The 27546-nt window shown below is 35.2% G+C and overlaps 1 protein-coding gene across 1 annotated transcript in view; it reads left to right on the forward strand.

Moving 5' to 3' along the window:
- The window catches only part of LOC150105451 (integrin alpha-PS2-like), a 536973-nt gene that overhangs the window by 362360 nt on the left and 147067 nt on the right, over positions 1-27546 (forward strand). The window contains exon 19 of the mRNA XM_090394825.1: positions 18769-18836. Within this exon, the coding sequence (XP_090250951.1) occupies positions 18769-18836 (68 nt within the window). The remainder of the gene's footprint in view (positions 1-18768; positions 18837-27546) is intronic.

The following is a 27546-nucleotide window of genomic DNA, read 5'->3' on the forward strand; positions in this document are numbered from 1 at the left end:
CACAGGTTCTCCATTCACAACACAGTTGACATTTTCAATGATTCTGCCTATTTTCCATTATCTTTTTATTGCTGACCTTCATACCATATCTATTACAACAGCTATTCAATTTAGTCAGAATCTTGCAGACTTGTAGCGGATTTATTTAGAAGTATAACATCATCCGCATAAAGCAAAGAGCTGACATTAACATCTCCAATTTTGTTATCATGTTTAATACCCCTTTCCTTCATAAAGTGATCCATATAGATAATGAATAACAGTGGGGATTATGTGCATCCTTGTCTCACACCAGATTTAACATTAAACCATCTTCCTGTACTTTCTTCAATTCTAACTTACAATTCAAATAAAGACTAAGTATTGCTTGATATAATGCCCCATCGACACCATATAACTGTAGTGTATTGAACAGCTTCTCTCTTGGCACCTTGTCATATGCCTTTTCCAAATTGACAAAACTTAAATACAGATCTTTGTTATACTACCATGCTTTCTCAACTATTTGTTGTAAAGTGAAGATCTCATCCTGACAGCCTCTATTTGTCCTGAATCCAGCTTGTTCTTCACCAAGTTTTTCTTCCACAATTCTTCTCAACCGTTTCTCAAGTATACTTGCATAGATCTTGCCAGGAACTCTGAACAATTATTCTCATGTATGAAAGGTAGTAAAACACTCGCAGATCAAGATTAACCGAAGTCAACCTTTCTGCCATAATGGAGGTCATATGCTCACAATCTTTGAGTCCAAATTTTGACAGGCTGGTTAATAATAAATGTCAAGTGCTGGGAAAAAAATAAAATACTGAAATTAAATTATTTTAATCATATTATGAAAGTATATATATATATTTTTTTTTTTTTAACCCAAAATATTATAATTTTTGGGTTAAAAATATAATATTTTTAACTTTTTATTTACTAAAATATTTTTAGTAAAGAGCCTATTGTTTCTTTATATCAGTAATTTTCAGTCGGCTAAAAAAAAAAAAAAATCGGCTAACGCCTTTTTATTCCCGTATACGGGGAGTAGGCGAGGCCATTTAGCCCTACCTAACTTTTGGAGACTGAGTGGGCAGTTCAATCTCCACTGGTACCAATCAGAGATAGATGGCCCAAGGCTATCACTAATTAAGCGGTACACAGTGAAGAGAGAGACGGCTCAAATGTGCCGCCATCTCGTGGTCCCTAACACAATATATTTAATGTCTGAAATAATGTGAGTTCTACGGTCGATTTTCTTGAGTTTACGGGATGAAAAACCCACTTGCCTGTGCCAGAGATCGACTAACTCGGGAACCAGTCGAAAAAAGGCTTAGAAAAATTTTTTCTAGTCGCTGACTAGACTCAAAACCAAGTCTTCCTTCGTGCAGCCAAGCTCCATGGTGTGCAAACGCCACATCCACTGAGCTACAGAGGCTTCAATATTACCCCCTGGCTTGTAGCAGCAACCAACTGTATATTTGGTTGCATTGGTCACTATTTCACACCAGGCTGCCTCATATGAACTGTTATTCACGTCTATCCTTTTGATATACTACTTTTTGGCTGCAACTCATCAGCTATCATAAACAGTACTCCCCCCCCCCCGTTCTATCTTCTCTATCCTCTCTGAAAATACTGTACCCATGACATTCAATTCCAGTGACCACATCTTCTGATGACAGCCAAGTTTTACTAATGCCTACAACTTTTGGTGAGATTTCACTGACTAATGCCAAAAATTCTTCCCTCTTATTTCGAATGCTTCTCGCATTAGTATACAAAACTTGCAGATTCCCTTTAGTTCTTGTACCAGCTTTATAACTGATATGCATGTCACTAATTTCAGTAGTCCCATGCCATTTTTATCCACTCTATTCTGCAATTTATTCTGCGAATAAGGATCAACAAATATACACTCACTGCTTAAGTTTCTCCCTCTTGCACTCAACCTTTTCAATTTTAGTTTCCCTGCCCCAATTACTTCAACTTGTTCAGAAAACAGGAACTTCTTCAATTGCTTATGACCTTCCATGTTCAGATGCAACCCATCACAGACTCCCAGATGAGTCTTTGACTCCATGAGGTCTTGGGATAATAATAATAATAATCTCTTGCATACAGCTGTCTTTTGCCTTCAAACACACTCCAGACATCAACAAATTTGAGACCTCTTTTTTTGCATATTCTTGTAATCATACCATTCATTATCATCGCTCATCTACTTAACTCATAATTGTCAAGACGAGTCAGCGCACATACTATCCTCCCTTTGACACTTTTCTTCTTCACGATATCTAACAATGTTCTTAAATCTTTTGCTACCTGATTTATACTACCACTCATGTCATTTGTACCCACCATAACTATCATCTTTTCTGTATCATGCCCTCTCTTTATAATATAATATTATATTATATTACCCAATTTGAATTGGCAACTTTGAAATCGTTAAAATCAAATCAGGACATCATAATCACTAGAGCTGATAAAGACAGTGAGTGCCACTGTTATTTTAAACCAAACAACATATTTATAAAAAATGAATCAATTAGTCATACAACAGCACCTATCAACTTGAAAACTATAACCCAACCAATTGGAAAAAAAAGAAACTGAAAAATTACTTAAAATCAGTCACTTCTTGGCCTGAGGATACAGTTAGAGAGCTACTTCCACACGACGCTCAATCCCTGAGAATTTACTGTTTACCCAAGATTCACAAGCAGAAATTGCTGATCCAGCCGCTAGTTGAAAGTACAGACAGCTCCAGTTATCATTTAGCCAAGAAACTAGCATCAACACTCAAGGAATTGGAAGGTCATTCCCCCTCCTATACTAAAAACATGCAACAGTTTGTAAACAAAATTAAAGACATCACACTGGAAAAAAGTGATTTATTAGTCAGTTTTGACATCTCTGCCCTTTTCACAAATGTCCCAATCAATGACACAATTATTCTTTTACAGGACAAATTCCCTCCCAATATCACAGTGCTCTTTGCACATGTACAACATTCTGGCTATTTTGTGTGGCAAAATACTTTCGTCTATCATACCACTCCTTAAATGCATTGACTGTTTTCGCTCTCACCACTTCATCAGGCAATGCATTCCATGGTTCAACCACCCTCCATGCAAAGAAACCACTCCTCACCCTCTTTCTCACAGTTTCATTTCGTAACTTCCAGGGATGGCCCCTTGTCATGACTCCTTCCCGCTGTTCAACCAAGCAAAAGAACTCCCCAGTGTCAACCTTGTAACCACCTCTCAACAGTTTAAAAGTCTCAATCATATCACCTTTCCTTCTTCTATCCGCCAAACTCTGCAGTTCACACTTCCTCAGCCGATCCTCATAACTAACATTGTACGGAAGTTTTTGAGTTGAGCAATGGGCCCTAGTTTTCTCTACTTTAAAACCCAAAGTCTGGCTAGATACATTGACAATGTTTTCACTATCTAGTCCCTTGGCTGGCAGACATTAGACACTTTCCTCAGCCACCTAAACAAACAACACAAATGCATACAATTCACAATTGAGATTGAAAGGTCAGAGCACATTGCCACACGTCTTCCTTCTGGTAGTCTTTCCTTCACTGTTTACTGGAAGTTTATGTATACTGGCCAATATATACACGAACTTCTACCACCACCACCCAACTCAAAAAAAAAACAAAAAAAACAGGGCTTTGAAAATTTGCTCAGGTGAACAAGCACTTAAAGATGAATTAATAGTTATCAGCAATACCTTCCTGAAAAAATGGCTGCAGCCAAAATACTATCAACAAAATTCTTCATGAGGCCTCAATTAAAAACAAAAATAAGCTAGATTACAATAAAACTGTAACCATTACATACATTAAAGGGATATCAGATAAACCAGGGGTTGGCAAACTTTTTAGATCATTGACCCCTTTACGGAATCCTTGATCCCTCATCGACTCCCATCATGTTAAATAAATTAATAAATGTTATGAATAATAAATTTCTCAATTTAAAAATAATAATTCCTTCACCCTTTTACTTCGTTACTGCTTCTTGATAAGAAATATTTAAAGAAAATACTTGAAGAAATTTATAAAGAACATTAAAAGTTTACTTACATTTTATTGATTTACTTGAAATTGTTAATGAGAAGGATGTTTGGTGAATAGTAGCCATTGCATCAATTTTTGGTTGGATATTGGTGAGTTTTAGCCTTAAGTCACCATGCTCTTCGAAGTTCACTCTGTTCCTCTCCTTCATTAAAAGTGAATTTGCATGGCTAAAACCTACTTCAACCATGTATGAACTTGGGAATGCAAGTAAAAAGGGTTCAACTGTTGCACTAAGCTTGGAGTATCTTTTATTAATATTTACATTGCTCCAGTAGTCACTGAGGCGTTTGTTTTTAAACAAGGATTTAGCTTTGAGATTCACACATACATTAACAAGCTCATCTTGTAAGTCAAATTCAATGTCTGCATTTCTATTTCTGAATCAAACAGTGTAACAATCGAGTCAGGTACGTGCATTTTCTCCAAGTCCTTAAAACGTACTTTGAAGTTTTCCTTTAATTTTTCTAGGGGATTTAAGTATATCTCTAGGTCACAGTGTGAATTTTTTTTTCCTCTTCTCCATCTTCCAGTTGCCATAAATTTGAAAAATCTCTGTAATCTTTACGTGCCAATGAAGATTTAAATAGGCCTATTTTAGCTTGAAAGACTATTAGGATTGTTCAAGCTTGAATAATTGTAACATCTTTACTTTGCAGATGGTTCTGTATTTTGTTAAATTTTGAATATAGGTCTGCCAAATAGAAAAGATGATTTTTATACTTTTTTAACTCGTCACATAGTGATTGGTTGACATCCGTAAGAAAATCAACAGTGGAGTCATACAAGTCAACACGTCTTTGCAAGGAATCACCTCTTGACAACCACCTTAGCTCAGTGTGCAAAAGAAGTTGGTTAAAGATTTCATCATTTTTTCACACAACGTTGCAAACAGTTGCAAATTCAGAGGATGTGCTTTAATTTTATTCGCTGACCTGATACATGCTTTTAAGGCAGCATGCAGTTCGCCACTTAGATTCTTGGCTACAAGATGGTTTCTGTGTAATACACAGTGAACAGTGCGCACATCAGGAACCTTTTTCTTGAGTAAGGATGCAAATCCTCTGTAACAGCCAGTCATTGCTGGTGCACCGTCGGTAGGCCACTGCAGTAATATTTTCGAGGTGAACGTAAAGTTTCTTCAAATAATCCTCTAGGCATTGCAAAATTGTCTCACCTTTTTCATCAGCTTTAGGGTATTCGGCAAACAAAAATCCATCAACAATGCACTTCAGAATTTGATTATTATACCTCACATAGGCCATGAGAATGACTCATTGAGTTGGATGGAAAACTTGCAATGTTGAAACTCTGACCTCAAAGTTTTCTCCATATCATTGACCATCTCATCAATATGCCGGCTCACTGTCTTTGCACTTAAAGGTATACATTTTAAAACAGGTTGAGAGTCTTTCTTCAACAGTTTCAATCACATCTTTAATGGCTAGTATGATCTCCTCACCAATGGTATGTGGTTTTCCTTTCTTGCTATATTAAGAGCAATCCTTCATAATCTCCACTGGCAGATATTTTTAAAAATGTTTTTAAATTTGGTCATTTTATGATCTTTTCTTTTAGTGCCTTAAAAAATTAAGATCTTTTGTTTTTCTTATCAGAGTGAACACTTTCAAGATGGTCTTTCATCTTTGCAGGCTTCATGGCATCATTACTGAAAGTCTTTTCACATAATTGGCATAAGCATTGTTTCATTGGTAAATGATATTATATAAATCCAAATTTTAAATACTCTTGCGAATAGTGTCTGCACTTCTTATTATTAGGGACTGCCATTATGGGCACTATAACTTTTAAAAAATTAACAGTAAATTCAAAGTTTTCAGATCACTGAACACTACTCTGCTAGCTATAGGCGATAAATGCACACTAGTCCTGATTGTCTGTTCTAGATGTCTTCATTGAGGAGAGCATGCACTTCTCCCTTGTTGGCTCAACCGATCAGCCAGTCAGCATTGCATGTTTACTAGGTGTTACTGAAAATCGTTTTACCGTATTTATTGGAATATAACTCGCACCCCTGATTTTACTTTAAGAAAAAAAAAGAAATTGAAGTTTTGCATATACCCTGCACATGAAAAAAAAAGCTTTAACATGTTCATGTTGGGGGCGATAGTAACTTGCTCCCCGTGGTAAACAACACTCCCTCCCCAGTAGCCACTATACTGCAGATGCAAGAAAAATAAGTAGTTTTATTGTACCACTGTGACATTTGCAGTCTGTGTAATATATTTCTCAACAAATAGTGCAATTAGAGACAACTGTGATAAAAATGGCACTAATTAATGAACCACATGTCCACCTCCTACGGAAACTATGCTGTATAGACTTAAGTAAAACCATATGTTGTGCTGGCACATATCTAACTAAAAACTATTGTTTTTAGTTAGATGTGTGCGAATCCACCTGCCAGCTGAAACCCAAAGCAGCAATAAAATTCAACCAAACATGTTAAAATTTGCAAATGTGTTAAAACTAAGAAATATGTATATAGTGAATGTTGTTATGGCAGTTTCAGATATTATGGAATTCGGTTGAAGAGAATTAGCATTTCAACTCAGTTGTCAGCTTGCTTTTATCTTACGGTCACGTGATCTTTTGTTAACACTGCACCGACCATATGCACGTCTTTGCTGTCTGTTTTGTGCTCTACTTTCAGTTCTCATTAGTCATTTCTGAAGGATTGTTCATTACGTATCCCAAGTCTTGTAATGAGTGGTAACTTTTGCTTGAAATAATGAGAAAGAAGATGATGTTATTTGGGTATGATGCACACAACAAAACTGCTCCCTAGGCTGGAAATAGCAATAGCGAATAGGAGATTCTTGGTAAGGCATACCCATTTTTAGTTTCTGAAAAAAATCCCCACATATATCTTGCACCACAATTTTTTAGCTTCAATTTTGGGAAAAAAAGTGAGTTATATTCGAATAAATACAGTAGGTGTTTATTTGACCCCCTTTTGACCCCTAGACTTTTATCAACCCCTTGGATAGCCACATTGACCACCAGGGGTTCATATTATCCACTTTGCTGACCTCTAAGATAAATAGAATACTACAGTAATACAACCTTAATGGCACCTTTAAACCCCCTGCAAAATTAAAGAACTTACTCAACTCATCCAAGGATCCACTTCCTCCGCTGCCCTACCCTGCAGTATACCGTATACATTGTACCTGTAATTGCCCTATATAGGTGAAACAGGATGCACAATTACTATTAAAAAAAAAAGGAACATAAAGGCACATTAAATTCAATAACTTTCGTAAATCTGGCCATTCTGGTCGCCATTCTATCGCCCGTCCTGATCTCAAATTAATTGGAAAGATACCTGTTGTTTACATTCACACTAAAACATGGTATGAATGTAAATTCAAGGAGGCCTGTGATCTTATCAACCTCCCTAATCTTAACAATGATGGTCTAAAAATCCCAAGAATAAGGAAGGAACTTATTCTATCACATAACCTTTCCGTCTAAATTTAATTAATTATGAATTATCAACATGTTAGCACAAGAATATTTTAATATTTGCAAATATTTCAGTCTGAAATTAACGGACTATCATCAGTGGCTTGATAGGAACAGTTTTTACAAGGTGGAATACAAACAATTGATCATTCAAAAGTAGAACAGGCCATGTGATGTAACATTGCAAAGCACTAAAGAGAGGTAAATTTCATCAGAGTGATGAATAAATTATAGGTATCAATTCACAATTTCATACAACAATCTTAATTTATAAATTCAATTAAAGATAAATTAGACTAATGTAAGAATTAAAGGTCTCAATTGGAAAAAATTATTATTAGTGTGTTATCTGGATTAAGCTTTTCCATATTTTTAAAAAGGATAGGCAATCATTTTGATTCAAGTTAGGGCATTGAAGTAAGGCCTCAGCACTCTCTTTGAATAGGCATTCGAATTTATAGTGACATCTGTGTAGAAAGTGAGTCCTGGACCAGAGAATGTTGTGACTTGTCTCTATCCCACGTTGCACTAATCCAGACTTATTGGAGTTGTTGGACTCTCCTTCTACACAGATGTCACTATAATTTGAACGCCTATTTAAAGAGAGTGCAGAGGCCTTACTTCAATGCCCTAACTTGAATCGAAAATATGGGAAAGTTTAATCCGGATAACACACTAATTATTATTTATTTATTTATTTTTCAATTGATACGTTGTAATTCTTACATTAGTCTGATGTTATCTTTAATTGAATTTATAAATTAAGATTGTTGTATGAAATTGTGAATTGATATCTATAATTTGTTCATTACTGATGAATTTTACCTCACTTTAGTGCTTAGCAATGTAACATCACTGAGGATAGTCTGTTAGTTTCAGACTGAAATATTTGGCAAATATTAAAATATTCTTGTGCTAACATCTTGATAATTCTTAATTTCATGCCAAAAGTGCAGTGGTGTAGCTAGAACTTTTGTTGCCCGGGGCAGTGCCTTAGTTTTCTGCCCCTCTCAACACACATACCAAAAATACTACAAAAAGTCAAAACAACATATAGGGAAATAAATTAAAATGCTATGTTTATTTTTGAAGTAAAACTTTAATTTCAACATTCTAAAATGTTATTTTTCTTGCTTTTCTGTTAGCAAAATCATTGATGACATTGTCGAAGTCTATTTCATAGTAATGTAGGTAATTCTTAATCAGTTTTATTTAGAAAAACTCCTCTCACAACTAGCAACACTTACAGGAATTGTGAGGAAAATTCTCTGTAGTATTACAATAGTTGGAACTTCTCGAGACTGTATTTTAGTATTAACTGCAAAAGTTCAAAAATGTTCAAAGGGCTGCCCAGGGTGGACCGCCCCCTCTAGCCACACCTCTGCACAAGTGTCTCTCAAGAATAAGATTAATTATAAATAAGACTGTATGTAATCCAGGACCTTAGCTAATATAACAACTCTCATGCTAAATTCAGACACCACTTTTGCTGTAATAAAACTATCTATATGAAATTGTCCTCTGATGATTGTTATAAATAGAATATAGCTTCGATATAGTTATTTAATTTAATATAATTTTTTCCCCCACTAGAAGTTAGGCCAGTAGAATAGCCAGTGATCAAGTCATTGTCTCTTTGACATATTGTTTGTAATGTAACAAAGCTTGTCTCTGTGTATACTCCAGATGATGACCTTAATATGAAGGCAAAACATTGGGAAATTAAAGTAATTATTTCTAACCCAGTTGTGGTCTCCATAATTTGTCTGAAATAAATGTTTGGTTTCTGCTTGGTCACTAGCAAGTGTTTGGGACTTGTGCAATTTGAACTCTCATAGTTTGGTTTCTGATGAGAACCAGCAGCCTTCAAAACAACTGTCAGGCTAGTGAAACTTAATCACTGCACTAATAAAATGAAGCTACATGTGCTCCTAAGCAGATTCTGTCTTTTCTGGTAGTGCAAGCAAAGGCAACCACTGTGTTGAAGGTTCATTTTCAAACTCTGATGAAATTTCTTTCTTTCATTTGGCTATAAAATGATAAAGGATGTCTAATATCCTCAAACGTTATTACAAATCATTTTCTCATTAAGAATGAAATTATATTCATAATTTCATTCTTAATGAGGGGAGAGTGAAATGAAATTGAACGTGACTAATGAAAGTGACTATCCATTGCTTCATATGACTATCATTACTTCACATATTACTTCATTTGAGCTAGTGAGTTGCTATGACCAGTTACATGCAAACTTTTCGTTATTTATAATGAATTATGAATATAATTTAATTATGAATTATTATAATTAAATTTGAGGAGGTGGAGGAAGCAAGGGATCTTGGTGTAATAGGTTATAAAAATTTGAAGTTTAGGGGACATCTGTGAAGGTAACATGGACTTAGTACTTTAAAGTAATAAGAATCCTAATAAATCTTAAGTTTCTTAACCTGAGTATGAGGCTTAAACTAAATGCAAAAAATTACCTCCCTAGTATCTGTGCCATTTATAGGATAAAGGACATAGTTTATAGGATGGCCTTCTGTCTTTTCTTAGTGTATATAGCTTCTTCTTCTTCTTAACATTTACAATTTAGGCCAAGTGGCCTATTCCGGTCTCATGCCATCTCTTTCTTGGTCTTCCGATTCTTCTTTTTCCACTTATTTTGTATCTGTATAATATTTTTGGTAGTCTGCTGTTGTCCATTCTATTTAAATGTTCTAGCCATTTTTGTTTATACTGTCTTACGTGGTAATTAATTGGTTTTATTTTCAGGGATTGTAAGATTTCTTCATTTGTTTTGTGGTCCCACTTGGTATATCCAGCTGTTTTTCTGAGGAACTTCGTTAATGCTGTTTGAATTCGTTTTTCATCTTTCCTTTTCATGGTCCATGTTTCACTTCCATATAGTAGAGTTGCTTTTGACAAGACATTATATAGTCTGATTCTAGTGTGTTTTTGTACTAGGGATGGCTTAAATATATTATTTAATATGCCATTTACTTGGACAAAGTTTGATATTTTAGTGTCCATGTCTTTTTCTTCTTCGTATGATAGATCACATCCCAAGTATCTGAAAGTGTTTACTTGTTCTAGTATTTTATTATCTATCACTATTTTACTTCTAATTGGGTTTTCTCCTTTGAATGCCATTATTTTTGCTTTTTCTTTAGATATTGTCATATTATATTGCTTTGGGATATCATTTAATGATTTTAATGATCTTTGTAAGTCATCTTCTGATGTAGCTAATACTATTTGATCACCTGCAAATAGTAGTGTATCTATCTTCATTTGCGGGGTCATTTGTATACCAAATGGGTTATGCTGTTTCCAGATTGTTAATATTTCATTTATATATATATATTGAAAAGTGGAGGTGAGAGGATACATCCTTGTCGTACTCCTCTTGATATATCTTTCCATTCTGAGATGTGTTTTAATTTAACTGCTATTTTATTTCCTGTATATATTTCTTGAATAGATTATAAAAGTTGGTTTGGTATGTTTAAATCAGTTATTTTAAGCAATTTTTGTCTACTAATTTTGTCAAAGGCTTTTTCATAATCAATAAAGGCCACGTGTGTTTTTTTTGAAATTCTCTTCTCTTTTCTATTAATAATTTTAAAGTAAAAATTGGATCTATGCAGGATCGACCTTTTCGGAAACTATTTTGTTTTTCTAGTAATTTGTCTTCTACAATGCTTCTTAGTTTCTCTTTTAATATTCCTGCATATATTTTATATCCTGTATTCAGCAGGCTAATTCCCCTATAATTATTGCAATCGTCTTTATTTCCTTTTTTATAGCTTGGGATAACCAGTGCTTTTTTCCAAGAGTTAGGGGTTTTTCCAGGCATCCAAACCATATTAAAAATTTTCAGAAGTCGTTCATTAAATTTTTCACCTGCATTTTTGTATAATTCTAAATTTATATTGTCTTCTCTTGGTGTTTTCCTATTTTTCATCTTCTTTATTATATTTTTCAGTTCTAACATTGTGATAGTTTCTGTTAGGTCATTCTTTGTCTTATAAAATTTTATTTCATTGTTCTCATCTGTCCAGAGATTTTGGAAATAGGTCACCCATTTTTCTAAATCTATTGTTTGTATTTTTATCTTTTCTTTTATTTCTTTATCCATGTATTTTATTACTTTATAGGTTTTGGGTTGTTGCTTAAATAAATCCTTTTCTAGTTCTGTTACGAAATTGTTCCATCTTTCTCTATGTTTTTTCCTTACTTCTCGTTTTGGAATTGCACTATTTCTTTTATACTCTATTTCTGCTTCTATTGTTTTGGAATTTAGCCATTTCTGGTAACTGTCCTTTTTTGGTTTTTATTATATTTTCTATTTCTTTGTTTCAGTCTCGTAGTCCTTTTTTTTTTAACCCATTTGTGCTTTATTCCTAAGGTTTCTGTTGCTGCTTTTGTGAGAATTTGTTTCAAATTTTCCCATTCATCTTCTATGTCACTTGATTCATGTGTGGTTTCTGTTTTTAAGTTTGTGCATTTTTGATATTGTTGTCTAACTTGAGGATCCTGTAACAAAGAAATTTTGTAGCTTGGCTGGTAAGAATTTTCAATTCTATGTGTTTTTAGCCACTGGTTTAAAACGAATTTTTGCTGATACCATATAACGATCGGAGTTTAATTCAAAGCCTCGATATGCTCTTATGTCTAAAATTAACTCCACTAATTTAAAATTTGTGATAATATAGTCAATTACTGATTTGTATCCTCTGGCTGACAAGTATATTTATGTATTTCCTTGTGTTTAAACATTGAATTCATTATTCTCATATTATTATAAATGACAAAATCGTGCAATCTGCAACCATTTTGATTACATGTATCTTCTCTAAATTTACCTATGTTTGTTTTGTATTTTTTGTTTCCTATTCTGGTATTTAAATCTCCTGCTAAATTTCCTTGTGTTTAAACATTGAATTCATTATTCTCATATTATTATAAATGACAAAATCGTGCAATCTGCAACCATTTTGATTACATGTATCTTCTCTAAATTTACCTATGTTTGTTTTGTATTTTTTGTTTCCTATTCTGGTATTTAAATCTCCTGCTAGCGGTAAATAGTCAGTTTTTGTTTGTTTTATCTATGGCATTCTTTAATTCTTTATAAAATATATTACTGTTTTCTTCTTTTCCCTCTTCTGGTGCATATGCACCGGGGGCCACATAACAATAATGTCTTGAGTCTAATTTCTATTAGTCTTTCATTCAAATAGTTGTAATATACAGTATTGTTCTTTAGGGATTTATGTACCATAATCATTATACCTGCTTTTGCTCTTTCTTCTTTTTTCACCCCACTGTAGATTTGTATATAGTTGTTTGTTTCTTTTGTACCTTTTTGTTTTTTCTTTATTTCTGTTACTATACATATCTTTAGCTTGGTTTAGTTGTTTATCAAGTTCTTCTTCTTTGTGTGCACTGCTTCTCACATTCCATGTTGCAATCTTCATTATGTGTTCCTTTTTCCAATTTCGTTTACCATTTCCTGGATTTGTGGTCTTTTCCCTGACAGTCCATCTGGCTTTTCTTTGCATGAAACTTGAAAGTATTTTGAATTTCCCCAGGGCAGGTTACTAACCTGTCACTGGGTAAGTCCAGTGGCAGGGCTGCTACCTAATACCTCTGGATAGGCAGATCTAACAGCATTTACTCTGTTAGGATGTTAAGGTTCTGCTGCCCATACTCGGTTGCCAGTGCTTCGTTTGTACTTTTAGAACAGGATGGACCACAGGAAGGTGAGGTTGACATTTGAGTGGGAGAGGTTATGTATGGCACTTCAACACCCCTTCCACCCCAGTGTATATAGTATTTCTTGCAAATGCTTATTTACAAGAAATGCTATATATACTAAGAATACTTTACATCTGGAGTAATATAGAAAAGTGACATTTCTCTTATGGTTAAACATGGTGTTTAACCACATAAGAAACTGGAAAAATGATGCCATTGTAAATAGACCAGGGTTTAAGGCTTAAATACTATTTTTGAGCAGCAGAAGTTAATAGATATATGCAGTCTGAATAAAGATTATTCTGCATACATCCCAATAATTCAGTCTGCTTTTTTTATATAGCTAACATTATCAATTGCTCACTTATTTTAGGTCCTGTTTAACTTATGCCAGCTGCAATGTGATCTTCATGCTAATTGTGTAGTATTATTATTCAGGCCTCCATGGAGTCAAAAAAAAAAAAAAAAAAAAAAAAAAAAAACTCATCATAGGAAATTCTTCCTAGAAAACACAGTCTATCATACCACTCCTTGAATTCATCAATCATTGGTGCTCTCACCACACTATCAAGCAATGCATTCCAACTGTTGAACCACCCTCCATGCAAAGAAACCACTCCTCACCTTCTTGCTCACAACTTCCAGGGATGACCCCTTGTCCTCGCTCCTTCTCTCTGTTCCAGCAAGCGAAAGAACTCCCGATTGTCAACACTGTAATTACCTCTCAACAGTTGTCTCAATCACATCACCTCTCCTTCTTTGTATCAAACTCATCAGTCCACATTCCCTCAGCCAATCCTCATAACTAATGTTGTACAGTCCTGAAACCATCTTTGTTATCTGCCTCTGTACCCTTTCCACAGTCAATTTATCCCTTCAAATCCTGGAGACCAAATTTGAGAACAGAAGTCTAAGTGTGGTCTGATCAGGGTCTTATATAATAGAACGATAATTCTTATCTTTGCAGATCAGAGTTCTTCTCTGTATTGCAGTAAATCTTTTGGGTTACCTTCACCACCTTTGCAATATGTTTCCTGAATTTCAGTTTTCTATCAATCATCACCCCAGATCTCTTGTTTCCCCTACTTCCTCCAGTACAGCTCCTCCAATCAAGTATGCAACCTCCCTTTGATGTATCCCAAACTTCAAGACTTTACATTTTGCTGCATTAAACTGTTACACTCATTCATTTGCCTATCTGACTAGTTTATTCAAATCCTCTTGCAGGGCTGCCAGATCTGCACAATTACTAATAATCCTTCCCAGCTTCACATAATTTGCTAACAACTGAATATCCTCCCCTGCAATCCCTACAATGTCATTGATATAAAGGTTAAGCAATACAGGTCCCAGTACTGAGCCCTGTGGGTCCCCACTTATAACCTTCTGCCTCCTTGATATTGCCCCACCATACACAACTCTCTGATACCTATCAGACAGGCAATCGTGAATCCATTTGACTAACCCGACATTTAAACCTATGTGCTGCAACTTAAATATCAGCTTATCATGTGGGACTCTATCATATGCCTTTGTAAAATCCAAAAAAAATGGAACAATGTGCCTTTTCCTCATCACCTGCTGTTGTCATGTTATTATAAAAGGCAATCATACACATCACTTATCATGTTACTTAAGCAAGAGCGTCCCTTAACAAATCCATGTTAACTCTCACAGATAACATTAAACTCATCTGTGCAATGGTGTTTATGGTGCCTCACTAATATCTCCAAGATCCTAACATCTGATGATGAAACACAAACTGGTCTATAATTTGACACTTCCAGTCTGCTACCGCCCTTATGCAATGGCCCTATCTTACTTTCCTTCCATTCTTTGGGTACTATCCTACAGCCAGACTTTCATTGAAAAGCCAGGTCAACAGAGCAGTCGGTTCTTTAGCACATTCTCTCAAAAGCTGCAGCAAAATTCCATCTAGTCCCACAGCTTTACTGACATCCAGAATTCTCAGTATTTGGAAAACACTCTCCTCTTGAACCTCTAAACCTCAAACCTGTCCTATCCCTCTAGTATTAAAACCTTCTCCAGGATGAAATACTCCAATAAAGTGCTCATTGAACAACTCCACTATGTCCTCTGCATCAGTCCCTCTACTCCCATTTTTATCCTGCAATGTCATTCTTCCACAATCATTTCTCCTGCTATTGGCCACATAGCTAAAAAATTTCCTAGCATTTTTTCTTTGGATCTTAGTGGCAGTCTCTTCTCATATTCCAGTTTTTCCTTCCTCACCATACTGGTCACTTGCCTGGCCTGTGTTTTATATTCTTTGTGTATCTACCCTCTGCCCCTCTCTTTATATCTCTTCCATAATCTCTTTTTCAAATGCAGTTCTTGTTTGATATTGTTTGTCATCCACTTTACACCAAATTGTGTCCACTTCTTCACTCGTGGAATACAGTTTGTTATCGCTGCTAACAAATATTCCTTCACAATTTCCCAAGCACTAATGATATCCTGGCCTTCCAATTCTGCCCTCCATGGAACTACCCCTAGTTGATACCTAAGACTATTATAATCACCTGCCTTATAATTCCACACACATTCCCTTTTCTTTGATACACCCTGCATGTCTATTCATCTTCCGAGTCAAAAACCACATGGTCACTCTCCCCAACTGGTGGGAGAGAGATGTCATCTCACTTATTATCAGCTCTTCTGATGCTATGACCAATTAAAACTCTTGAACTCCCTTGTTCCCTCTATTACATGTTGCCTAAGACATTTGTCCCTCAAGAATTCTAGAAATTCCATCCCCTTATTACTATATGCATTTTTCTTTTCGCAGCTTATACTGCTATAGTTAAAATCTCCCATAACAATCATTCGACTTGCACTTGCCAAGCTCAACTGTCTAAACATCTCCTGGTCCTCACCCTCTGTGCTCCTTGGCTTTTTGCAACACCCCACTAAATATCCTGTCTCGCTCACCTCTATCTCACGCCATATGCTTTCAAAACCATTAGTGTCACTGTCTTCCAAAGTCTCCCCTTTGAGAGGAAATAAGTCATCACTTATCATAAGCAGTACTCGACCATCTTGTTTTCCCTTCCTATCCTGTTGAAAAATGCTGTACCTGCTACTTCTATTCATGTTATTATATCATCTTCCATCAACTGTGTTTCAGAGATCCCAAATATCTTTGGCTAGGCTGATGCTATCAGAGTCATTTCATCTCCTTTATTCCAGATACTCCTGGCATTAGTGTAAGGCATAAAAATGTCACTGTTTATATATCTATTGTTATCCCCTCCAGACTCCACTGGACTCAGCGTTACCTGATGTATTCCCTCTCTCTCAAGCACCTATTCCCACAAGAGACCCCCCCCCCCTGCTACCATCCACCCTAGTAATTCTAGTTTCTCTGCATTGACAGAACGACTCGTTCAGAGAAGACTACTCTCCAGATGCCTACATCTGTCCTCATTCAAATGCAAGCGTTCTGTCCCATACAGTTCCTTTCTGTCCTTAAATGGCCTCCAACTCTCTCTTCTGACACATTCTGGCCATCATGGTATTCATTATTAATGCTTTTCTACTCAGCTCATCATTATCATACCTGGCAACACACACTATCTTCTGTCTCTGAATTTTCTTCTGTACAACCTCAAGCATGAATCTCAGATCTCTTGCCACCTGATTTACACTGCTTCTCAAGTCATTTGTGCCCACCATCACAGTCATCTCATCTACCTTTTCACCCTGCTTAATTGCCATAGCCACACTTTCTGTCATTCCTCCAGACAAAGCACTCCTTTGGCATTGCACACCACAGATCATCGTCTCCATACATCACACCTCTTAGCACTCTGTTCCTTGATTAATTACATGCATCTCTCTCTCCATTCCCCTTACTTACCTGCTGTCCTGGCATCTCTGTATCCCTGGTTCCAGCACTCCCTTGCATTCTTTTCATTCCCTCCCTTCTACTACTTCTATTCTTTCCTATCATTCCCATAACTCTCTCTTTCTCATTCCTACTCTGATTTGCCATGCATTCACCTCTTCCATTCTCTTAATCTCATATTTCACACTTCTCAACTCATTCCTAAGACATTCCGCTACTTCTTTCAGCTCATCTCTCTCTCTCTCTCTCTGCAAGCTACCCACTCTTGCTTGCCATTCATCCTCCCAATTAAGACCATCTCCGAAAACTTCACAATTATTCTAACTTTCCACACTTCCCACTCTTATTTTTTCATTTATATTTTGCTTGTTATACTCATCTCTCTAGTTTGATATTTTCCTGCCTCTGATGCAACACTGTTGAGGTCTGTTATGCTAATCTCTAAGTCACAAATTATATATTTGGTTTTATCCTTATCCAAGTGTTAGCAAACAAAGTTTGCACCCGAAGTATTTTCTCAGGACTGGGACAACTCCTAGCAAAGGTGGTATAACTTCTCATCACTTGCCTTAGTATTATCCCATAATGCAAGGCACACCTCCTTACACTTGAATAAAGGATTAAACCAAATATATAATTGGTAGCATAGCCAAGTGAAAAAACTTCCATCAACTTATCTCTAATCTAGAGAATTTTAATAAGATGTGATACCTTTTGGCAACTCCTATATGGAATGACTTCTCCATTACTTCCACCTTAGTACCATCACCTCTTGGTCATGGGTAGTGACCCTTCCCTTAATGCATAGCATTAGACATGTCTGCGTTGGAGATCTGCTTTGCATTATGGGATGCTAAGGCAAGTGATGAGAAGTTATACCACCTTTGCCACGTGTTGCCCCAGTCCTGAAAATACTTCAGGTGCTTATACTTGGGTTAAGGATTAAACCAAATATATAATTGGTAGCATAGCCAAGTGAAAAAACTTCCATCATCTAACTCACAAAGTTCTTCCCATTTCTTACATTTTCTGCAAATATGTACTCCCCCATCTCTCACCTGCTACATATCCAACTGCCAGGATGCATACATACCACAAGCACCACATACCACAATATCCTGTAGTATGCTGTGCAAAATGTAGTCATTAAATAGAGGTGGCCTTGGTGACATGCCATTAGTAATTTGAACTGCGGCTGCTGCCATCATTCAAATAGTGCCGAGCATTAGGAACTTCTACAACTATACTAAACACTCTACTATAAGCACTATTTAAATGATACTATAAGTATAAACTCTACTGTATTACAACTATACTAAATAACAAAAATAGTTTGTTTCTTATCTGAACTCTAGTGCTATTGTTGCTTTGCTTGCATTATTTTGCATAAAGAAATTCTAACATAAGTTTGCAAATTTTTTACTGCAAGTACAATGATAGATGATGAACTGCCAGCTGATGACATTTATTTTCCATAAATTGCAACATTTTGAAATGTGAATTATTTGTATCTTTTGAGTGAAAAAAGTATAAATTGTGAAATTTTTATTCTTAATATCTATTTACCTTATTCTAGGTAAATATTCAGAAGAATTGTGGCATTGATGATATCTGTGTTCCTAACCTGAATCTACAGGTGGTTTCGTATGTATGAATTTTTTTTTCTTTTTTAAGTAACTAATGATAATCTCAATAGTTGTTTTTGTTCATTCCTGTATTTATTTTTATCTTGAAAATTAGTTTATTTACATATTGTTAAGCAGGAAACATACCAGAGCACTGCACATGTGTATGTATAAAAAATTATACAGATATTATTCATTTGTTGGTGCTATAGCCAGATAAGATAGAAACTTTATGTTTTTAAGATTTTAAGAGACATTTGAAATATAAAGGTTTATTAAATGTAACAAGCAGTGACATAACAGTGCTAGAGAATTCAAGGAATGCTATTAAGAGACACATATGAATAATACAGGTACAAAACGTCATCAAAAACCTGAAATGTGAAAAGGCAGTTAGAGTAGATGATACCTGAAGGAAATGATTAAAATTTTTCATTGTGAATATGCTGTTTAAATCTGAAGTCCTTTACATCATCAATTGCTCAACAGCTCTAATGGGCCTTGGCTTTCCTTCAGAAACTTCTGCCACCCTTTCTTATTCATTGCTAAATTCCTCTAATTTTTGATACTCGGAGCTTTCATTTTCTGGATCACTCCATCTTCCCATCTCAGCGTAGTACTTCCAATTTTCCTTTATGGCCTAGCATTAAACTTCATCTCAACTATATTATTATCCATGCATATATTACATTCCACCCAACTTAATCTATTCATTTTAACACGGTTAGCCTAGTGGCTGTGCACTTTGCAACCATATGCCTGAGGAAGGAGTGTCCTAGGTTCGATTCCCGTCGGTGATGTGAGGAGTTGAAGGATCTTCCTCATCCATAGCCAAGTTAGCCAGTCTTGGGCGTGGACAATAAGGCTTTTTCCCCAGTTTATCCTGGGGTTTTTCATCCTGCAAAGCAGGCAAACCAGTCTTGATAACTCAACACTACAGGACATAGGATACACTAGGGTGTAGGGGCTGACCACCTTATCCTGTGAACGGTTTGAGGTTCGAAGGGGTTCCAACCCTTTTATACTTGCTCTCCTAATGGCACCCTCTTTAACTTCTTTTCTCCGCCCCCTACTTGTTTTTACTTTACCGACCAATTAGGGTGGCGTTTTTTTTTTTTGCCAAACGTCCTTTAGTCGGCAAGCCAAACGATGTCTCAATCCGAGAATCGGCCCTGAGCGATAGTCTGTTGTTTTTCTTCTGCTAGCCTCTAACTTAATCCCCCTTCCAAAATTTCCCTATGAATTCACTTAATATTTTAATCTCTAGCCTCTCACATACCATCTCTTATGACTAATCCTTTGCTGTCTTATTTAGTTAAATTTTCTCTTTTATATCATATTACAACATTAATATATTCTTTCTTTTTGTTAGTTAGTTCAACCAAACACCTTTATATTTTATTGGATGCAAGGATATTTCTTTTTCTTTTAAATAATTCATCTATTATCTTTTATGCAGGGTTTTTAATTTATTTGCTCTTCATGTTATACCATGATATCTGAGAATTCTATATTCTCAAGATATCAGGGAGCAGTGCCCTCCCTCGATGAATCTTTGGACTCCCTGGAGGTGTTACGTAATAATAATAGAAACATCTGTTTGCTCATTAAATATGTTTCTGAACCGCAACACTAATTATCATTTTTACAATACCTTTTATCCAATGTATATAAAGTTACAGTAAAGAGTATCAAATTTATAGGAACCGATTTCAATTTGAGAAGGATTTTCATTACAAATTTTTCTGCTTACTCGCATATATTTTGTTTTTTCTTGGTTATTCTGCACATGCATTTTGTTTCCTGCCTTTTCCAAACTGATAAATGTTTCTTTCATTGCTTTCTGTGTCATTCCTATATTAGTATCATCTGCATATGCCAGAATTTGTATCCATTACTAATTTCCTATTAACTATTTTTCTTTTTCTAATCTTTCCTCTCCCATTCTGTTTAAGTGACCATACCACCTGAGATTAGCTCTGCTAACACATTTCTGGATGCTAACAATGTAAAGTTCTTTCCTAATATCCTAATTTTAATATGATATTGCCATTGATGCACATTTGTTCACACCCCTAATCTTTCTCAGGACTCTCATATCTGCATTCTCTAGTCTTTGGTCAAGTGTTTTATTTCTAAGCTAGCTCTCAGATTCATAAGAGTTAAAATTGATTTGAACACTGTCTTTTATACAGCTAATTTAGTATTTTGACTAATTTCTCTCTTATTCCATATAAATTTATTCAGTTGACATCATACCATACCAGCTTTCTTGATTCTGTTGTCTATTTCCATTTTTAATTTACCATCTTCATTAAAAATCTTGCCTAAGTAGCTGAAATGTTTTACTTGTTCCACAGGTTCTCCATTCACAATGCAGTTGACATTTTCAATGCTTTTGTCTATTTTCATTGTCTTTGTCTTGCTATTGCTGACCTTCATACCATATCTGTTGCAACAGTTATTCAATTTAGTCAGACAATTTTGCAGACTTGTACTGGATTTATTTAGAAGTATAACACAATCTGCATCAAGTAAAGAGCTGAGATTAACATTTCCAGTTTTGATATCAGGCTTAATACCACTTTCCTTCATAATGTGATCCATATAGATATAATGTACATACTTGTCTAACACCAGATTTGACATAAAACAATCTTCCTGCACATCCTTCAATTCTAGCTGCTGACTTGCATAATAAAGAGACTAAATATTGCTAGATATAATGCCCAATTGACACCATACAACTGTAGCATTTTGAATAGCTTCTCTCTTGGCATCTTGTCATATGCCTTCTCCAGATCTACAAAATTTAAATACAGATATTTGATATATTCCTGTGATTTCTCAACTATTTGTTGTTTGTGAAGATCTGATGGCCTCTGTTTGGCCAGAATCCGGCTTGTTCTTCACCAAGCTTCTCTTCCACAATCCTTCCCAACCATATCTCAAGTATACTGGCATAAATCTTACCAGGAACACTCATTAGAGAAATACCTCTGTAATTCTCACATTGTTTTATTCCTCTTTTTATAAATGGGTACTATGAGAACTCTACTCCAATCATCGGGAATTCATCCCTCTCTCCAAACCTTCTGAACTATGAAGTGCAGTCACTGCAAGACTTAAACCTCCATACTTGAGCATTTCTGATCAAATATCATCGGTTTGCACTGCCTTTCCACATTTCAGGCTTTTGATGGCTTTCTCTTTTTATCTGCTTCAAGTATGGATATGCATTCCTGATTGCATGCCTCATGAGTGTTTTTACTACTGTGCTGTCACTGATTGTTTCGTTAGCAATTTTTCAAAGTAATTACTCCATACTTCAAGGAATATTTTTCCACACTCAGTAGGATATCTTTTTTACCCGATTTCATGTCACCTTTATCATCTCTAGTTCCTTTTACAGCACTCTTTCCTCCATTTCTGAGCTTTTTCAACAGCCTCCAGAATATTTTGCCACCTTCTCAATATTTATTTTCTATGTTCTTATCAAAATCTTCCCATGACTTTTGTTTAGCTAGTTTTACATAGTGTTTAGCGATCTTACATTTGTCTCTGTATTCTCTGAGATCATAGGCTGACTTATTTGCCAGGAACTTTTGATATGCTTTCTTCTTTTCCTTCACTGCCTCTTGCACTTCCTGTGTCCACCATGGAGTTCTGATTTTTCTATCATTGCTGACAAACTCATCACATGCCTCTCTGGCTGAATCTATCAATGCTTTCTTCAAGATTTGCCACTGAATCTCCAAGGTTTGATTCCTGTCCTCAAACTCTTTCATTTTTTCTTGAATAATGTTTGTGTATTTTAGTCTACAGTTCACATCTGAGAGCTGCTCAACTTTTATTTGCTTTTAAATTTTTTTACATGTTTGTTCTTCTTTTCAATATGAAATTCAATTTTATCCTGCTCAAAACTAAATGGTGATCACTTCCAATTTCAAATCCTCTGTACACTCAAGTATTCTTCACCAGTGAGAAAAACATCACTATCAACAATAATAAAGTCAATGAGACTGTTCCTATTCCTTGTCTCTTCTCTCCGTATGAATTTGTGCACATTTTTATGTTGGAACATAGTGTTAGTAATAACCAGTCCATGTCCTGAGCAGAAATCAAGAGGTATTTGCCATTTTTATTAGCTTTGCTTGTTTCTCGAAATTTTCCCAAAATAATTTTGTTTGTCTCACAATTATTTCCTAGTCTGCTATTTAGATCCCCAACAATGACCAACTTTTCATTCTTCATTGTGTCAGTGCTTTCCTAAAGCCTCAAAAAATTCCTCCACTTCCAACTGTAGAACTTCTGTGGCACCATAGGCACAAATAAGTCTCATCATTGTCAAGTTCCATATTCTGATATTTGCCCGCATCACTCTACTTGATATTGCTTGTCATTTAAGATGCTATAGCTATGCCTTCTTTTCCCTGAATTGTCATTGCCCGAATATAACATTTTGTATTTATTGCTCAGATAAATCTCAACAGATTTTGTCTCTTTTGTTTCATTCACCCCTATTATGTTGATCTGGTACTTATCCAATTCCTCAGCTAGCTCCATTTCTTTGTCGTTCAGGCTTCTTATGTTGATATTACTGGTCTTGAACTCTGGTTATATTGATTTGGGGGTGTGTTTCAGGATTTGCTCCAGTAGCTTACTTTTTACTGTTCACCCTGGTTCCCTGGAGAAAACAACAGGGGCCTTGTTTAACCAGGTGATGCCCCAACCGGCATGAAATTCTCTCTTGTTGTACCATCATTTTTTATTTTGTTTTAAGCCAATAACAATACAATTTGGTCAGCTAAATCCCAAATTGCCAGCCCATCCTCATTTGTTCAGTATCCAGGTAGATACCTAACAGGGTGCACCATGAGAAGGTGAGGATTGGACATTAGGTCAGAAGCCCTGATCAGTTCTCCACATTTCTTTAAGAGATATGTGGAGGTCTCCTCTCAGTAATACAGCTTTGACCCTTAAGCACCCATTGTATAATAAAAATCTGATCATTTGTAGATCTTTCTTCACAGAAGCCACATCATCAGTAATATTCTCTGTATAAGGGAAAGTGTCTTCAGTAGATTGCCAGAGGAAATTTTATAGATGATACATAATAAATTGATTTCTCTATAATTGGAGCAGATCATTATCACCTTTCTTATCAATAGGGCATATGATGCTCAGATTCCACTTGTCTGGGATTGTTTCATTAATCTTGATTTTGGTAATAAGGTGAACACAGTTGAAATATTCTGTACCTGCATTTTTAATTAATTCTGCTTGTATCATATCTATTCCTGTGTCTTTATTGTTCTTAAGTTTTGTAATATTTTCTTCCACTTCAGCTGTTGTTGCTGTTGGTTGAACTACTTCTAAATCTTCTGTTTGGCTCTGTTTTATCCATGTCATCCAGCTGATCAGATACGTTAGTATTCAGTAATTCATCAAAAAGCTCTGCTTATCTTTCTTTCTAGTATCATTTCATTCCCACTCAGGATTATGCTCTCCCTATCCCTACATAATGGAAGTAGGTTGGAAGTCTTTCCTGCATCTATTTCACTAATGATGGAAGGTCCTACTTGTATTTGTATTTAAAGTTTGGAGATGTTCCTGTCCCTTTCATCCTCATAGTATTTCTTCTTGCTATTCTTATGCACTCTCTTTTCATCTTTACTAACCATATAGTATTCCTCTATGAGTAGGGATCCCAGATACATTTGAAAAAAATACGGGACACTTATGACAGATGGTGAAAGTTTAGTATGCTCATTCATCACATATGCCAGTCTTACAAAATGATTCTAACTTTCCAAGTGTGTGTGTGTGTGTGTGTGTGTGTGGTAAGGTTTACTATGCACACATTTTACTAAGATTTATGTCTTTTTGTAGCAATGTGCTGGGTAATGTTGGACTTTCTGCCATGCTCGATGCTAAACAAGCCACTACAAACTGTACACTCTACTTAATCTGTCTCGCCCAATTTAGTAGATTTTTTTAAAAACGGAAATGGAGTTTTTAAAGCATCTGTATAATCACACTTCTTTTTTGGCATTTTCAATGTTCAACAGAGCTACAGGAGAATTGAAAAACAATAGATTTTAACAGCAGCCGTACAGTACTTAATACTCTTAATTAACACTCTAAGTAATTAATAATCAAGCACCAACCTATTTCTCTCGGAGCAAGCTTCTAAAATGGTGTAGGCCAAACAGACCATTCCGTGCTATTTAAAGCTGAGCCAATATGCCCCATGTGCCCCATTTTTTGCTAAATGGGGCAAATACTAATGCATTGAACCAATGATTATATTCAGCTTTAGCTACTTTTCTTAATACTATATCTGCTGCTGTCACCATCACATCCTTAAGAATTTCCCAAGTGTCATTAGCATTTTCACTATCAATAAGATTAGACAGGCATTAATTTTTTCACTGTCTAGCTGTAACTTTTGAATCCTTTAATCTTGTATTATTGAACTTTCTGGCATGGGAGCTTTCTTGCATTTGAGATTCTGTTTCTAATCTTTGATATAACTAGATTAGTGGTTAGCCAATATTTGCCCCTCTGTTTGAGGTCTGATATCCCTCAAATTGGACAAGTGTCTTAATCTATTAGGAGGTGATCAATTTGGTTGAAGGGGGTATACATCAGAATACTTAGACATCATTTCATGAATGTTTTATAATTAAACATTGTACTACCAATAACCATGTTTCTTGAAGAAGCATTTCCTAGTGGTGTGCTTAATGGTCAAAACTGTATAACTCAGAGGAGACCTCCACATAGCCTTTAAAGGAATGATTAGGAGCATGAACATATAGCATTAATGGCAGTATCATATTAAAAATGAGGATATTGGTTAGGAAAGAACTTAACATTGTTAGCAACCAGGAATGTGTTAGCAGAGCTAATCTCAGGTGGTATGGTCACCTAAGCAGAATGGGAAAGGTAAGATTAGAAAAACAAGTGTTCTACCAGATTGTCAGGAAAAAGACATAGAGGAATACCAAGATATAGGTGGATTGATATAGTAAAAAGTGCCTTAGAAGAGGGAGAGAGAGAGAGAGAGATATAAGATCTGGTAATGTTGAAGTCTTGACAGGTAACAGATTATTTTGGAGGAAAATTGTAGATAGGAAGTTAGTAATCTAAGTTTTCCATGTAGTACTATCATTTCCTGTATACCCCTCGAGGGTACATATCAGGAATTTGATATTTCCTAGTAGTTGGCCCGTGTGTGATGTTCTTTGCCTATCTTAGCATTCAGTCACCTATAATAATTTTAATATCCCTTCTTTCATTCCCCATAGATCTTATCTAAATCACCATAAAAGAGATGTTTTTTTGGAATCACTCTTTTCTTCAGTTGGTGCATATGCACAGATAAAATGGTCCTTTGATTTATCTGTTCATTCCTAGGAGATTTTGCTTTGAAGTCCAAGACAAGATGTTTTATCTTCTTGTTTATAACAAAGCCTGTTAAAAACATGTGATCTTTCTTTTGGCAGCTATAAAATATAATATGATTCTTCTTTTCTGTTATCCCCTTTCCTGTCCATCTCATTTTTTGCATAACAGTAATATGTAATTTATACTAATCCATTTTAAAAATTTTATGGAATTTACAACCATGTTAAAAAAACTTTTTTTATTATCCCGACATTTCGATCTTCACATCAAGATCATCATCTGGAGCGTACATAAGTATACAGAACAAGCTGAGTTACATCATTAACTGTAAGCTAGAGAAACAATGATTTGATCACATGTTATTCTACTGACATAACCTCTGGCGAAAAAAAAAAATAATAAAAATAAAATAAAATAATTTTTTTTTACATCAAGCTAAATTCTATTTTTATAGCGACAGGGATAAACATTCTTTTAGATGGTTTTCTTTCAGAAACAATTGGTGTCCTATTTTTGCCTATTATTTGTAAAAATAGAATTTAGCTTGATGTAAAAAAAAAAAAAAAAAATTATTTTTCATTTTATATTATTTTATTTTTTATTTTATTTTTATTTATTTATTTTTTTTTTTTTTTTCACCAGAGGTCACGTCAGTAGAATAACATGTGATCAAATCATTGTTTCTCTAGCTTAGTTAATAATGTAACTCAGCTTGTTCTGTATACTTATGTACGCTCCAGATGATGATCTTGATGTGAAGATCGAAATGTCGGGATAATAAAAAAAGTTTTTTAACATGGTTGTAAATTCCATAAAATTTTTAAAATGGATTAGTATAAATTACATATTACTGTTATGCAAAAAATGAGATGGACAGGAAAGGGGATAACAGAAAAGAAGAATCATATTATATTTTATAGCTGCCAAAAGAAAGATCACATGTTTTTAACAGGCTTTGTTATAAACAAGAGGATAAAACATCTTGTCTTGGACTTCAAAGCAAAATCTCCTAGGAATGAACAGATAAATCAAAGGACCATTTTATCTGTGCATGTAACTCAGCTTGTTCTGTATACTTATGTACGCTCCATATGATGATCTTGATGTGAAGATCAAAACGTCGGGATAATAAAAAAAAGTTTTTTAACACGGTTGTAAATTCCATAAAATTTTTAAAATGAATGCTGATCACCATGTAACCCTAAAAGAAAGGTATACTAATCCAAATACTCCAGCAGCATTCTTAAAGCACCAAAGTGTATGTTTTATGATCCAATTCTCAAATCCTTAAAACATTTGCTATTTTCTTGTCATTT

This window comes from Typopeltis vanoorti, chromosome 6 (assembly GCF_054136105.1).
Source record: "Typopeltis vanoorti isolate ZY-2024b chromosome 6, IOZ_Tvanoo_1.0, whole genome shotgun sequence".
Lineage (NCBI taxonomy): Eukaryota > Metazoa > Arthropoda > Arachnida > Uropygi > Thelyphonidae > Typopeltis > Typopeltis vanoorti.